The sequence below is a fragment of the Spermophilus citellus genome (assembly GCF_964194105.1).
Source record: "Spermophilus citellus genome assembly, chromosome: 16".
NCBI classification, from domain to species: domain Eukaryota; kingdom Metazoa; phylum Chordata; class Mammalia; order Rodentia; family Sciuridae; genus Spermophilus; species Spermophilus citellus.
The window spans coordinates 87294340-87311665 of record NC_138196.1 but is presented as its reverse complement, the minus strand read 5'-3'; the positions used below and the strand labels follow the sequence as shown (position 1 = coordinate 87311665).

The 17326-nt window shown below is 38.5% G+C and overlaps 1 protein-coding gene across 4 annotated transcripts in view; it reads right to left on the bottom strand.

The window, feature by feature from the left end:
* The window catches only part of ERICH1 (glutamate rich 1), a 90803-nt gene that overhangs the window by 63283 nt on the left and 10194 nt on the right, over positions 1-17326 (bottom strand). For 2 of the 4 annotated variants that reach the window (XM_081269818.1, XM_081269817.1), the window contains exon 2: positions 9700-9837. In XM_081269818.1, the coding sequence (XP_081125944.1) occupies positions 9700-9837 (138 nt within the window). Of the gene's footprint in view, positions 1-9699; positions 9838-13095; positions 13124-17326 lie in introns of those variants that run through there. The other 2 variants (XM_081269816.1, XM_081269819.1) reach the window with 2 other exon arrangements.

The window sequence follows — 17326 nt, the reverse complement described above, 5'->3', positions numbered from 1 at the left end:
ATATTCAGAGTCCATCGATGCTTCGGGATTCTGAGGTATTTTCTGGTATGGAAAACAGACTTAGCACTTATTGAACTAATTCATTGCTTTAAGGAGCTTGTAACATTCTATTAAATGAACATACCACACTTTGTTTCTCCACTTTTTAGTGATGGTCACAGAGATTAGCAGGGATTTTTCAAACCCATTTTAACAAGAGCAGTTGGGTATTTTCCAGTTTTAGTATCTTAAAAGACAACAATAATAAACATTAAAAATATTACAGTAAGCATGGTAATCAACCAAGGAAGAGAATAAAAGTATCCCATAGTTCCATCAATAAGTTAGCAACTATTAAAAATCTACATAATTTTTTCCTATATTCAATATTTTAAACTAAAGTTCACGTGACGGTAATACATTTTTCCCATATTAAGGACACTGGCAATATCTACACACATCTTTAACATCTGACTTTAATGGGTGAAAAGCATTTCATCTTATGAATGCAACACATTTCATTCTACATACCTACAACTATTAGGTATGTAGATTTCCAATTTTCAGCTCAAATAAAAGTAACATAGCACAAGGTGGAGGTTTAGGCAGGAATATCACAAGTGTGAGGTCAGCATTGCCAACTTAGGCCCCCTCTCAAAAATAAAAAATAAAAAGGGCTAGGGATACAGCTCAGTGGTAGAGTACCCCTGGGTTTGGTCCCCAGTAACAACAACAAGAGACAATTCTGCCTCCTGGAGAATTAAGAAAATTGACTCATGCTTCGAATCACAAGGACTGTGATTGCCCAAAGCCTCCTATAAATCTGCACACCCAGAGGCAACACTTTCTGGCATCTACCCTATTCTGGTTCCTTGTGGTGCCAGCTGTGTCTCCTATGTTACTTGCTAATCCAGATGAAAACCATCATCATCCCACACCTGAGAGTTGAGTGATTTTAATGGAAACTTGAGAGTTGGGAAGGGAATCATATAGCAGCCTGCCCCATCTTTGCCATTTGGTCTCCTGACCTCTCTTCCTGCATGTCCTCTCATCCCTATGGAAGTCTGGGTCTTCCAAGATACATGCCCCCAGCAATTCAAACTGTCGGACCTCTGAGAGGTAGGTAAAATATGGCAGTCAGTAACAGGGTTTTCTGTGAGAAGGGGTCAGATTTGGGATATGCTGATGGCAGCAGATGCTGAGAGACAGAGAGAGAGAAGGGGGGAAGGGGGGAGGGGAGGGGGAGGGAGGGGGAAGGGAAGAGGGGGGAGGGGAGGGGGGAAAGGGAGGGAGTGGGAGGAGAGGAGAGAGAAGGGGACTGCTGACTGCTGGTTTGGGCTTGAGCAAGTGGAAAAGGACACCACTTCCTGCGATGGGAAAGTGGGACAGCAGGCTTTGTGTCCTGCTTTACCAAGTTTTCCTGCACAAAAATCCCCGAGTTTGCAGACAGCTTGGGGAGTTGAGTTTAGGAGCCATAAGATACACATACATAGGAGGCATAAAAGCCCTTTAAATTCCCTAGTAAGATGGCATGGTTGAGAGAAGAAATTTGAGGGGTGAGTTGTGGGGTACTCCAACATTTGGAGGTTGTGGATACAAGTTATCTTAACATGTGGAGGGGAATTATTGAGTCAAAGATATAGACTTTAATATTTTAATAATGCTATAAAACTACCCTCCAGCAAGGCTGTACTAAGTGACATTTCTACCATTAATTTCTAAGATATTCATTTTTTTCTGAGTTCTCAATGACAAGGTGTATATATGTAATTATGAAAAACTCTGTCAATTTGTGAGGCAAAAGTAGCATGAGGGCTCCTTAGCTACACGCTTTTAATTATGCAGAGGTTCTGTCAGGAGTCATCCTAGAGAGGAGCCACAAGTTCCAAGCACAATATGTCTGTATTAGTTGTAAAGTTTAGATTAGACACTGCACATTTAATTGCACTCTACAATTATCTTAATATGAAATATTTAAGTTAATTATTCTCAGAGGGAAAATGGCAAACAGTATTTCCTATCTGTGTGGGGTAAGTGGAGATGCTACTGTAGGAATTCAGTCCCATGAATGGCACCAGAGAAGTAGGCCCAAACCACATGTCCTAGCAATACTTCTTCTTTCTTGATTTCCTTACATTTCAAGTACTTAGATCTACAGAAATACGTGGCCACAGAGCACCACAGTTTATTCTGCAGAGGTAAAACTGAGGTACAAATCCCCCAAAGTCTGTGCCAAGAATGCATGATGGGATGTCTCCAGAAGAACAAGAACACAAGAACCTCTCACAACAGTCAGGCACTTTGCTTCAGAGTGCACTGTGTCTCTGTGACCCTCTCCACTTTTTCATGGACTTCCTCAAGATAGGCTTTCAGTGGAGAAGAGAATTGCTTTCATTGTCCTTCTGATTTTCATTAGAATTAATTTAATGAATGCTAGTGTCCAACTTCTCAGCACATGCACACACATGCACATATGCAAATGCACACATCCATGCAAGTGTACATGTGCACATACACAACCCACAATCTCATGATTGATTTTCACTTACCCAGCTTCCACACTACAATTTCATTACAGCTATTTTATGTGCTCCAAAGTAATCTATGAAAAAACAAAGCTTTTTACTAAAGCTTCACTGCCTTGTAATTGTTAATTGAAAGTGCTTAGCCCTGGAATAATATCTGCCATATAATATGGATTTATGAGCCACTATTGCTGAAACAGTGAACAATTAATGTGGAATGACTAATATGGCAAATAGTGCCATATCCAGAATTTTATCATCTCACAAAACATTCCCACTTAATTTTTAGTTTCAAACTGTATCTACCAGCTTTGTCACATAGTGCCAGCACACACAACTGCAGAACCAAACCACTTCAAAGACACTTCCCTCTTCATACTATTATTTCCTAGAAAGCACATATATCCAAACACTCAAAGTTCAAGGTGCCTATTCTTTTTTTTTAGAGAGAGAGAGAGAGAGAGAGAAGAGAAGAGAAGAGAAGAGGAGAGGAGAGGAGAGAGAATTTTAATATTTATTTTTTAGTTTTCGGTGGACACAACATCTTTGTATGTGGTGCTGAGGATCGAACTCAGGCCGCACGCATGTCAGGCGAGTGTGCTACCGTTCGAGCCACATCCCCAGCCCAAGATGCCTATTCTTAAAGATAAAATGCAGAATTTATTAGCGGCTTGATTTAAATCAGTTTTTTTTTTTTTTTTTTTTTTTTTGTTCACTGTGACCCGAAGACCTGACAAGAACAATTAGAGGAGAAAAGGTTTTTTTGGCTTATGGTTCCCGACATCTTAGTCCACAGATGGTTGACTACATAATTCTGGACTCCCGGTGAGGCAGAACATCATGGCAGACGGGTGTGAAGCAGGAAAGCAGCTCAGGACAGGACAGAGAGGAAGCGGAGAGAGAAAGCTCCATTCACCAGGGACAAAATACAAATCCCCAACACCTGCCCCAGTGACCCACCTCCTCCAGCCACACTCTACCTGTCCACAGTTACCACCCAGTTAACCCATATCAGTGGATTAATCTACTGACTAGGTCACACCTCTTATAATCTAATTATTTCATCTCTGAAAATTCTTAACATTGTCTCACTCATGAGCTTTTGGGAGATACCTCATATCTACTGAATGTCAATGAGAGAGTGAGGCAGATCATGGGACTGGCTGCCACCAAGCCTATTGCAGACTATCATTTGCTCAATTAACCATTTAATCAGGGTAAAATGTTCCTACATCAGAAGTTTCCATTTCTGGTGAGACAGCAGATAAAAAAATATGAAAACCTTTCCATCATAACAGTGAGAAACACCCAGTGAAATACAGCAAACGTTCCTTCAATGCCCAGTCATGCTCTTGAGACCAGGGCAACTCCAGGCCATCAATCCTGAGAGTTCAGTGCAAGAGCCAACATTATTGAATGCAATATGATGGACGCAATTGATTCTCTCCAAAGTAATCTGTGACAATACAAATGCAAACAAAGTTTTAAGAGTTTGCTTTTTTCTTTTTAGGTACTGGGGACTAAACCTGGGGACAGTTTACCACTGAGCTGCATTTCCAGCCCCCTCTCCCCCTTTTTAAATTTTAAGATAGGGTCTAAATTGCTAAGGCTATCTTTGAACTTATGATCCTCCTGCCTCAGCCTTCTGGGATTACAGGTTTACACCACAATGCCCAGCTAATTCTTAAGAATTTCTGTGTGCAACCAATCTGATTTTAAAATATATACATATGAACTCATGTCCTTCAATTTTGGGACATGTGCTTGAATTTCATAAAGATAATTTCATGTATTTCTTCCAGGAAGGCACTAGAAAAGCTGGATATCACTATGGGGGAAAAAGAAAAAGTCACAAGCCTATGTAATTACAGACTTCAGAACTGATTTGAGATGAAACAAAAACATAAATGGGAACCTGAGTGATAAACCTTCTTGGAAGGAAACAGAAGACTATCTCCACTGTCTGGAGGTGGATGCAAAAAGCTCAGATGATAAATGAGAAAAATTGGTAAGTGGAATTTATCAAACTAACTTTCTGCTCTTCCAAATATTGATTAAAAATGAATAAGCAACCAATGGAAAAAATATTCATAGTAATTATGTATGGCAAAGGACCTGTGCTCAAGATGTGTAAAGATCTACCAAAATTGATAATTAAAAAGACAATCCAATTTTTAAATGGGCTAAAGATGAAAAGATATTAACAAAAGAAATATAAACAAATAATAGCACAAATAAAAAGTTAACAAAGCATTCATCAATAGGAAAATGAAAATTAAAACAGGAAGATTCCACTTGCCATATGTAAGAATGTTTTAATACATTAGATTCACAAGAGCTGGGAAGGTAGCTCAGTGTCAGAACACTTGCCCAGCACGTGTTAGACCCTGGGTGTATCCTGGCAAGGATGATGGGTCTTTCATTCATTGTTGGTGGGAATGTCAAGTAATAAAATCACTTCAGAGAACTCTTAGGCAATTTCATAAAACGTTCAAGCATATGTCTACTTCATGACCACATAATTCTACTCCTAAACATTTATCCAAGGGTAAAAAATATGACCATTAAAAAAAAGTATACAGATTGAGTTTCTCTTACCTGAGCTGTTTGTTAGCAGAAGTGTTTTGGATTTAAGGTTTTTTATTTTTGATTGTGAAATATTTGCATAGTCTTAATTAGACATCTTGGGGAGGAGACCCAAGTCTAAACACAAAATTCATTTGTTTCATATATTCCTGATATACATAGTCTGAGGATAATTTTATACAATTCTTTTAGTGAGCCTGCATTTTGACTGTGAATAGTCACATAATATCAGGTATATATCAAGTATACATATTTTTCTAGAATATTATAGTAGAAAAGATAGAAAATGAAGGAGAGGAAATTATCAAGGAAACAATCCAACAGCATGTATTTCCAGTCTAAAAGGGCCATTGAATATCTGAACAATGGATAAAAATAGACCTACACTTAAAACCTCAGTGTCAAATTCCATTATACTAAGGCCAAAAAGAAAAACCCAAAACAATCTTGGGGTTGGGGAATGATTCCATCCATGGATCCAGAATCAGAATGACAACAAACTTCTCATCAGTGATACTGGAAATTCAAAGTAAAGTCTATAAAAATAAGAGAATGATTTTGTCATTTTTTAATGCAGAGTAATACTCCATTGTGTATAAATGCCACATTTTTTTTATCCATTCGTCTATTAAAGGGCTTCTAGGTTGGTTCCACAGTCTTGCTATTGTGAATTGTGCTGCTATGAACATCGATGTAGCAGTGTCCCTGTAGCATGCTCTTTTTAGGTCTTTAGGGAATAGACCCAGAAGGGGAATAGCTGGGTCAAATGGTGTTTCCATTCCCAGCTTTCCAAGAAATCTCCATACTGCTTTCCAAATTGGCTGCACCAATTTGCAGGGAAATGGATGGCATTAGAGCAGATTATGCTAAGTGAAGCTAGCCAAGCCCTAAAAAACAAATGCCAAATGTCTTCTTTGATATAAGGAGAGTAACTAAGAACAGAGTAGGGATGAAGAGCACAAGAAGAAGACCAACAATAAACAAGGATGAGAGGTGGGAGGGAAAGGGAGAGAGAAGGGAAATTGCATGGAAATGCAAGGAGACCCTCAGGGTTATACGAAATTACACACAAGAGGAAGTGAGGGGAAAGGGAAAAATAATACAAGGGGGAGGAATGAATTACAGTAGAGGGGGTAGAGAGAGAAGAGGGGAGGGGAGGGGAGGGGAGGGGGAATAGTAGAGGATAGGAAAGGCAGCAGAATACAACAGACATGAGTATGTCAATATGTAAATCAATGGAAGTGTAACTGATGTGATTCTGCAATCTGTATACGGGGTAAAAATGGGAGTTCATAACCCACTTGAATCAAAGTGTGAAATATGATATATCAAGAACTATGTAATGTTTTGAACAACCAACAATAAAAAAAATTAAAAAAAATAAGAGAATGATTTCTAACACATAATTCTATACCTGTGAAACTTCTAATGAAGTGTAAGAATGAAGATTTGACATTCAAAACCTCTAAAATATTTATCTCCCCAAAACTATTTCTTAGGAAGCCTGTAGCTTGCAGTGTTTATAGATAGTTTCTTGTTGCTATGACAAACACATGAGGAAGATTTAGAGAAGGAAAGATTCATTTTGGCTCATTATTTCAGAGGTTTCCATCCATGGTCAGCTGACTTGAAGGCACAAACATCATGGTGAAAGGATGGAAGGAGAAAGCTGCTCACCAAGTGGCAGCCATCATGCAGGGAGGAAAAGTGAAGAAGGGGCCGGGGACAACTGTACCCTCCTTTCAGGGCATGCTCTCAGTGACCTACTTCCTACAACTAGGCCCAGTCAACTCTTCAGTTTCTACTACCTCTCAATAATGCCATCAAATACAAATCCCTCAGTGGACCAGAGCTCTCATGATTCGGCCATTTCCCCAAATCCCCACCTCTGAATACTGCTACGTTGGTAACCAAGGCTTCAACACATGAGTCTTTGGGGGATGTTCAAAATTCAAACTCTAATACTTGTTTTTTTCATTCTCTTTATAGTGTATTTTACAGATCAGAGGTTTTTAATTTTAATGAAATCCAAACTTATCAATTCTTTTTCATCAATCATGCTCATAATAAAAATGTCATCACCATACCAAGATTCCCAAGATTTTCTTCTCTATTATCCTCTTATTGGTTTGCATTTCACCCTTAGGTATATAACTTATTTTGTGTCAATACCGGCGTGTAAGGTCTGTGTCTGTCTATCTATATTTTACATGTGGATGTCCAGCTGTTGAAAAATCTGTCCTTTATCCAACAAATTGCCTTTCTTTCTTTGTCCAAGATTGGTCAACTATATTTGTGTGCACATATCTTATTGCTACCTAATCTTTTCCATTGATCTATTTATATTTTTCCCCTAATATTAAACTACCTTGATTAATGTAGTTTTACAGAAAGTCTTGAAGTCAGTAGTGTCAGACCTCTTACTTTGTTCTTCCCTTTCAATACGGTGTTGACTATTCTCAGTGTTTTGCTTTTCCCATAATTTTTTAGAAAGTTTATCAATATCCACAAAATGCTGGTATTCTGACTGAGATTCCATTGAATTCAGAAATCAAATTAGGAATAATTGACATTTCAATGCTATTGAATCTTTCTATGCATAAACTTGGACTATCAGTTAACTTATATAGTTCTTTGTTGACTTCTTTTATCAGAATTCTGTAGTTTTCTTCATATAGAAGTTATATAAATTTTGTTAGTTTTACACCTAAATATTTTTTGGGAGTGCTACTGTAAATGATATTGTGTTTTTAATTTCAAATTCCACTTGTTCATTGCTGGTATATAGGGAAGTGATTTTTATATATTATTCTTATATCCTGCAACCCTCTTTAGTGACTTATTAGTTTCAGAAGTTTGTTGATTCTTTCAGATTTTCATTACCTGCCTTTTAAAACTCTGTTATTATTCTGATTTTTAAAAACTAGTAAAATAGATATGCACTAGTTTTCTAAGACTGCCATTACAAAGTACCACAGACTGGGTGAGTTAAATGACAGAAATTTATTATCTCACAGTTCAAGGAGCCAGAAGTCCAAGAATAAGCTCTATGTTGGTTCCTTCTTGGGGCTGAAAGAAAATATGTTCCTGGCCTCTCATTAGCTTCCAAGTGGTTATCTTCTTGGGTCACTCCATAGTCTTCCCCCATGTGTGTCTATTTCCTAATCTCCTCTTCTTGTAAGGACACCAGTCATATTGATTTAGTCCATCCTAATAACGTCACTTGACTTTAATTATCTTTTTAGAAAGACTTCCCCCTCTCCAAATATAGTCATATTCTAAAGTACTGTGGATAAGAACTTCAAAACATGTGTTTTCAGAGAAAGTGATTCTGCCTATAAGAGGAATATTCATTGAAAAGTAAAAAATACATTCAATGGAAGTCATTTACTCCTTAATTCAAAGAACCTTAGGAGTTCATAAGATTTTTAAAACATCAAGTCATATGAGAAAAATACAGAAAGGGAACGGGGGATATATAGGTTCTATAGGACAAATATGTCAGTACAGTCTCATATCTCTAAGAAGAAAATGTCTTCCTTCTCATCTGTCTTCTATCAACTGGTACCCCAAGCCAGAATGGTACCATAGGCATTCATTATACTGCAAGTTAAACAGGCTTACTGAGCTTACTTGGAAATCTAATCACAATGCATAATGTTATTTCCCTGGAAAAATGTGTTCCAAGGAAGTTGGAATCTGACCTGTGGCACAGGAGTCTGACTGTGGGACTGCTGGGCCTGCCTGTCGAGATTCAATTGAGGGAGTGTTATATGATATAAACACTGGAATTAAATTTCTTTTCTCAAGGTTCTTTAGCTGAACTAACAGATCAATCAGCTTTCAGCAACAGAATCATGTGAATGACAAATACCTAGTGAGAAACTATTACTAAAGAGATAGGGAACTGATCCTTAAAACGGAAATTCAGGAACGCAGTTTGGTTTGGACTAACACCTATGCATTCATATATTTATTGGGAAAAAAAGCAGCTCTACCCATATGTGTTTGTATTTCATGTGGTCTATTCATTTGACCCTCATACAGTAGTTTCCCATTAAGTTAACATAGCTGCATTGCTAGGAAACCAGAGTTGGTAGTACTCTCATTGTAGACACTCCTACTGACCAAGTGATCTTAGGTAGGGCTGTCAGTGGTACAAACATATGCTAAAGACCAATATTCAAGGAACATCAAGTACCATTCCCAAATGGGCAGAAGCCAAATGGTACCAAGGTCATCTGGGGTCAGTACAACCACTGAGGATAGATGATAGAGATAGAGGCTACTTTCTCATTCTGGTTGAGCCCAAACCTCCTACAGTCTAATCTCTTCATCCAGAAAAGAACATGCAAATGAACTCAAGACACTGTAGCTTAGTGTGTGGCTAGGGAGTGCTAATACTGGCTTTCCTTTACAAGTTGATTCTGAACACATCAGAGTGTGTGTAGAAGGATTCCTGTCCCATTGACCACTGCTGTCAAGACTTTTGCAAAACTTGATCACCAAAGAGAAGCCCGAGGCTAAGAGGATACATTTTCCAGTGTAAATACAAATCACTGAGGAAAACCTGAGTATCTAAACCATCCTTACTTACACACAATCTCACCTGTCAAATGATGAATATGCTTGTGTTCCACTTTCTCAGAGGTTGTCTTCCTGAATGGTGTTTCCAAGGGCAAAAGCTGGGGTGTTTCCTTTTCTTGGCCACTGGGAAAAAGTCTCTTCAGCACCTTTTCAACAAACACTATAAAGGCAAGCAAATAATAAAATAAATAAATGCTTTACTATGTTTATTTAAATCAAACAGGGCTTTCATTTGAAATAAAAAGAAATCCTCACCACTTGAGAGTCAAGCAACTGGCTCCCCACACTGGTCACTGGACACTAGGGAACACCTAAACACAGACTCTCAAGCCACCACCGAGACAGACTCTGGAAATGACCTCCATTCCTTGTCCTTCAGAAGACATCCACTTTGCTGCCTGTTGGTGCACTACAGGGCACACCCCACAGGCCATCAGGGAGGCCAGGCCTACCCCAGGTTAAAGGCACAAAGATGTGCACCTGCTGTGCATAGACTCTGATCTTTCATCTTCTGTTGAATTTCTCCTATAGTGCAGCTCTTGACCCACCACAGAGTGGGGTTTGGCTCTGGGAACTAGGTACCTTCTAGGCTGGTCAGTCTGCATGAAGGCCACACAGTTTCTAGAGTCAGGCATAAGGCAGACCACCTCTGAGGAGACCAACAGGGTTCTGATGGGCACCACCCTCTCCCACCATATGTTTTTCTCCTTTAAATTAATCAGCCTGGCAATCATAATCAAGGAACAATTTTATAAAGGTCACATGGTTCTACCATGTATGTGGAAATTCTTCACTTTATTTTAGTTTACATTCTGCTTTAACTGGAGGTGGGATGGAACTATCCTAATGAATACGTCTTTACACATTAACTAAATTGTGGTTTATAAACAGCTAAGACCTCAAAACAGTATACTGGAAAAGGTGAAAGAGGAAAGGCTGATAAAAGGAGTTCCTTTTTAACCTCATTAAATTTAGAAACTTAAAAAAAAAAAAAGTAGCTTCGGAATCACTACAAATTCTGTGGCAGAAGTCAGAGCGCCTCATACAGATGTCTCCATGTGCACAACGGAGTGGATAGGTAATGATCAGCAAAATGAAGTCCCCAGAGAGAAAATGAGAGTGGCTTCCAGGGAAAGTAGAGGGGGTTTCCTTGGTTCTACACAAGAACACTCCACTTAAACACATCAGTCTTCCTAATTTCATCATCTACTCAGAGAATGTGCTAGAAGTAATTCCTTCAACATGTGTTTCAGCTGTAAAGAATACAATGTGGGCTTAAAAAACAAAAGGGCTCTTTGCACCCTGATAACAAGAACTTCCAGTGGCTTCCTGTATCATCTATTAAAACACAAACTGCTCAGTGAGGGGAGCGGGTAAGCACTGACACCATGAACATAATCTGAATCTCTACAGCTCAGTGGATCCTGATGAATAAGAGGGTTCCTTTCAGTTGGAGCAAAAAACCCTCTGGTTAGGTGTAAAATGTGAATTTAATGATAACGATCACTTAAGCACTCAGAACCGATGAGGTCCTGGCAACAAGAGAGTGCCCACATACCATTAAAAATATTATATGAAATCATTATTAGCATATAGAACCTTGACAAAGTGTGGTTTCCCATACAATCTACGGAGGTTGAGCAGAGTCCAGGACGGAAAGGCTTCATGTTGAACGACCCACGTGAAATGTGATCACCCAAGCTGGAGAGCACACCTTGGTCATGGGGAAGAGACAGGTGGTCTGTGCAGTATTTTAAAAAATGTACTATAGTTCTCAAAAGTACATCAAAAGGAAAGTTCAAAATTCCACACCATAAAAGTAATGTATATTTCCTTTAAATGGCAAAGAAGAAAATGTCCCAGGGGCAGGGATTGTGGCTCAGAGGCAGAGTGCTCGCCTAGCACACATGAGGCACTGGGTTCAATCCTCAGCACCACATAAAAATAAAATATTGTTTCCACCTATAACTAAAAAATCAATATTAAAAAAATAAGAAAATGTCTCATTTCAAATGACAGTGACAATCTCTAGAGGAAATTAAAAGCAGATAAAGTATACTTTATTTGCAGACTATCACTGAATAAAAATTTTCATGAATTAGAAAAAATTCTAAGATAAAACTGTAAAAAGGCATTGGTTTTACAAAGGAGGAGGGCAGAGAAGCTTAGAGCTTAAAAGACTTGCCAGAATGGCAGCATCTAGCTGAAATCATATCTATGTTACAACTTCCTCCATGTGCACAATACATGGGCCTGTGCACGCAGGAAATTATGAAAATATAATGGTCCAGCAATTCCAAGCAACACCTGTGGCCAACCAGCTGCCTAGTGCAGAAGGATGCAATACAAAGCCAGATAACAATCCCAAAGAAAAAGCATAGTTCCAGTCTCTGTGGGCAAACAGATCACCACTGGGAAACGCTGAACCAAAATTTTGCTTAAACAAGAAAGCCAATGCTTAAAAAAACTCTAAAACACAGTATGCGGACAAAAACATGCAACATCTGGCCCAATTTGTCTACCAAGGCTTTTGACACAATTTCTGGGTTGAAAAACAAAACATAAGAAAATGCTATATAACAAAGATTAGGGAGCATTTTCATTGAATTCAATTTATTACCCAAAATAAATTATATTTACAGCCTAATTAATGGTAGTTTTCCAACAAAACTACTAAATATTCCAAATTAAAATATTTAATAAATGGGCTGGGGATGTGGCTCAAGCGGTAGCGTGCTCGCCTGGCGTGCGTGCGACCCAGGTTTGATCCTCAGCACCACATACCAACAAAGATGTTGTGTCCGCCGAGAACTAAAAAATAAATATTAAAAATTCTCTCTCTCTCTCTCTCTCTCTCTCCCCCCTCTCTCACTCTCTCTTAAAAAAAATATTTAATAAAGATGTATCAACATCATAAAAATTTTTAAAGTAAAAGTCATGGGGCTCGGGCTGTGGCTTAGTGGCAGAGCACTTGCCTAGCATGCATGAGTCACTAGGTTCGATCCTCATCACCACATAAAAATTGACAAATAAAACAAAGGCATTCTGTCCATCTACAACTACAAAAAAATTTTTTCGATTTATTATTTTTTATTTATATATGACAGCAGAATGCATTACAATTCTTATTACACATTTAGAACACAATTTTTCATATCTCTGATTGTGTATAAAGTATATTCTTACCAATTCGTGTCTTCATACATGTACTTTGGATAATAATGTCCCTCACATTCCACCATCATTTCTAACCCCCTGCCTCTCCCACCCCTCTGCCCTCTCTAGAGTTCATCTATTCCTCCCATGCTCCTCCTCCCTACCTGACTATGAATCAGCCTCCTTATGTCAGAGAAAACATTAGTTTTTTGGGACTGGCTAACTTCACTTAGCATTATCTTCTCTAACTCCATCCATTTACCTGCAAGTGCCATGAATTTATTCTCTTTTATTGCTGAGTAATATTTCATTTTTTTTATCCATTCATCTATTGAAGGGCATCTAGGTTGGTTCCACAGTCTAGCTATTGTGAACTGTGCTGCGATAAACATTGATACGGCTGTGTCCCTGTAGTATGCTGTTTTAAAGTCCTTTGGGTATAGACTGAGGAGAGGGATAGCTGGGTCAAATGGTAGTTCCATTCCCAATTTTCCAAGAAATCTCCATACTGCTTTCCATAATGGCTTCACCAATTTGTAGCTCCACCAGCAGTGTATGAGTGTGCCTTTTTTCCCTACATCCTCACCAACACTTATTGTTGCTTGTATTCTTAATAGCTGCCATTCTGACTAGAGTGAGATGATATTTTAGAATAGTTTTGATTTGCATTTCTCTAACTGCTAGAGATGATGAGCATTTTTTCATATATTTGTTGACTGATTGTATATCATCTTCTGAGAAGTGTCTGTTCAGGTCCTTGACTCATTTATTGATTGGGTTACTTGTGGGTTTTTGTGTGTGTGTGTGTGTTTAGCTTTTTTATATTATTATTATTATTATCTACACATGACGTTACAATGATCTTGGCAATTCATACATTTGAATCATTGGGGTATAGTTTCTCATTTTTCTGATTGTACAGATTGCAGAATCACACTGGTCATAGAGTCACCTATATATACCTAGAGATTATAAATCTTTACATACCCTAGAGATTAGTGCTCTAGCTGATGAGTGAGGGGTAAAGATTTACTCCCAAGATGTAGGCTCTCTATTCACCTCACAGATTGTTTCTTTTGCTGAGAAGAAACGTTTTAGTTTGAGTCCAACCCATTTATTGATTCTTGATTTTAATTCTTGTGCCAATCTTATTAAGGAAGTTGGGGCCTAATCCCACAGGATGAAGATTAGGCCTACTTTTTCTTCTGTTTTTATTCCTAGGTCCTTGATCCATTTTGAGTTGAGTTTTTTACATGGTGAGAGATAGGGGTTTAATTTCATTTTGTTGCATATGGATTTCCAGTTTTCGCAGCACCATTTGTTGAAGAGGCCATCTTTTCCCCAGTGTATGTTTTTGATGCCTTTGTCTAATATAAGATGATTTTAATTTTGTGGGTTAGTCTCTGTGTCCTTTATTCTATACCATTGGTCTACCAGTCTGTTGTGGTGCCAAATACCATGCTGTTTTTGTTACTATTGCTCTGTAGTATAGTTTAAGGTCTGGTATAGTGATGCCACCTGCTTCACTCTTCCTGCTAAGGATTGCTTTAGCTGTTCTGGGTCTCTTATTTTTCCAGATGAATTTCATGATGACTTTTTCTATTTATATGAGAAATGTCATTGGAATTTTGATTGGAATTGCATTAAATCTGTAAAGTGCTTTTAGTAGTATGGTGATTTTGACAATATTAATGCTGCCTATCCAAGAGCAAGGTAGATCTTTCCATCTTTTAAGGACTTCTTTGATTTCTTTCTTTATGGTTCTGTAATTTTCATTATATAGATCTTTCATCTCTTTTGTTGATTCCCAAGTATTTTATTTCTTAAAAATTTTAAAAGAAAAGTACAAGTCATGATAATCTTAAAATCAGTCTATATTCACAGATTGACGGTTGGTGGGAATTTGCCAAGTAGAGTCAATAGGAAATGTCCCTATGGGAAATCACAATCACTGCCTTCTGTAATGCAGGCAATTCTCTCAGATGCATTCTAATCTCAATATATGTCCTTCAGAACCTAAAAGTCAAGCATAAATTTGTAGCTTGCAAAGACCATGGAATCCAAGGCCTTTGGATTCTCAACTTAAGTGTGCCTGCTGTTTTCACCTGCATGACTGCTGTGGGCGACTGTATGTGTCCAGAGGTTCAGGACAGGTGGTTCCTTCCTCAAGGTCAAGATCAGGTCTGGCCTGTTCTGGACCCCACACCTCACCTAGTCCATCAAGGGCATTAGTTCCCCCAGTCTCCTTGCTCTCCATGACTTTAATACTTTTGAAGAGTTCCATCAGTTATTTTGTAGGATCTTCCTAATCTGGGTTTGTCTGATGTCTTCTCATGATTAGATTGAGGTTTTTTAGGCAACATCATCACACAGTGTTCGTCTCTAATTTTTAACTGTAGATGGACCCAATACCTTTATTTTTATGCTTCACATGTGCTAAGTAAGCACTCTACCACTGAGACACAACTCCAGGCCCCAGATGGTTTTTTTCAATGGATGGTTTCAGATATTGCCCTGTCCTAGCTCTACTTCCGTTAAGCTTGACCACCACCAGGTGCAGGGATATCTGTTAGATTTCTTCTTGCAAAGTTACTATTTTTCCATTTATAATAAACAAACATTTGGTGCAGATACTTTGAGACTATACTGTGGTTTAGATGTGTGGTGTTTCCCAAAACTCATCTATGCGACAATATTAAAAGCTTAGAAGTGAAATGACTGGGTTATAAACCTTAACCTAATCCGTGTCAATCCACTGCTGGGATTAACTGAATGGGAAGTGTAGGCAGGTAGGGTGTAGCTAGAGGAAGGGACCATTGGGGTGAGCCTTTGGGGGTTACATTTCAATATGGTGAGAACTTTCCATTTCCTCGTGTCATGTCTTGAGCTGCTTTCCTCTACCAAACTCTTCTGCCATGATGTTCTGCCTCACCTCCAGCCTGAGGCAAGGGAGTCAGCCATCTATGGACTAAGACTTCTGAAACTGTGAGCCCTCAAATAAACTTTTCTTCCTTAAAATTGTTCTTATCAGGTCTTTTGGTCACAGCAGCAAAAAAGCTAAAACAGACAACATCCTTTTCTGAATTTTATCCACTAAATTAGCATCACATGTGGGTCCTGTCTGCAGCACACATGGCTGTGGCATTTCAGTGGTGGTTTTCTGTTTCCCTTATTCCTTCTGTATCACATGGATCTCTCCTGTAGGGAAGCTGTCCCGCTTCTTCATTTGTTTATTGGATTATGACTTTTTATTACTTATTCACTTCTGGATGCTTGACTGTTTCAGTTATTCTGAGAGTTAAAATCCTATATCATTATTGCATATTTTGTTGCTCAAATCATCCTATTGCTGGTTACCAGTTCTTCAGTGTGGATCCAGTGCCCTCTGGCAGGCTCATGCTCTCCTGCAAACAGACTCTCTGGCCCCACGAGATGCAGCAGCTCATCCTACATTTTCTCTACTCCACATCTGGAACCAGCCCTTTCTACAAGGAGCAGGGTATTTAGCCAGCAGGCCTGGGGTTTCCAGATGCTGATTGCTATTACTTCCATCCTTTTAATCACAAATCTAATCATGCCTGGCTTTTGCTTAAAAATCACCAAGTAGTTGGGCATGGTGGCACATGCCAGTAATCCCAAAGGCTCAGGAGGCTGAGGCAGGAGGATCACAAATCAAAGCTGGCCTCAGCAACGTAGACCCTGTCTTTAAAAAAAAAAAAAATCACCAATTATTTTGCACAAATAAGCCACTGAAGTCTGAGAAATGTCTTGGCCATCCTTAAAGACAAATAAAAAATCTGAGTAATAGGGGCTGGGGATGTGGCTCAAGTGGTAACGCGCCCGCCTAACATGCGCGGGGTGCTGGGTTCGATCCTCAGCACCACATAAAAAATAAAAAATAAAGATGTTGTGTCCACTGAAAAATAAATATTAAAAAGTTCTCTCTCTCTCTCAAAAAAAAAATCTGAGTAATAAAGAGAGACAGCATACATGTAATCAAAAGTAAAAATGTGGAAGTGCCTAAAAGACACATATCCACATAACATCCCTCTATAAACATATAACAAAACTGACAGAATGAAATAGGTAATCATAAAGAGTATGTAGCAACTTAAAAGTTTTTAAATACATATAAATACAGTTTAAGCATGAAAGTTTTAGCCTTTGAAGTTTAAATTCCACTTTTTGTTGAGGGTGGGGAAGAATGCCGCATAACTTCAAATGTGTTCATTCATAACGATCAAGATGTCCTCTATAGCTTACATTTGATCACATAGGAAGGACAATTTTCCTTATTAAATTAAAATTGAGCAGTGTCAAAAAAATCTTTCCTTGGGGCTGGAGTTGTGGCTCAGTGGTAGAGTCCTGGCCTAGCATGCGTGAGCACTGGGTTCAATCCTCAGCACCACATAAATGTAAAATAAGATATGTGTCTACCTAAAACTTAAGAATAAATATTTAAAAAAATCTTTCCTGATCCCATGCTAAACTGG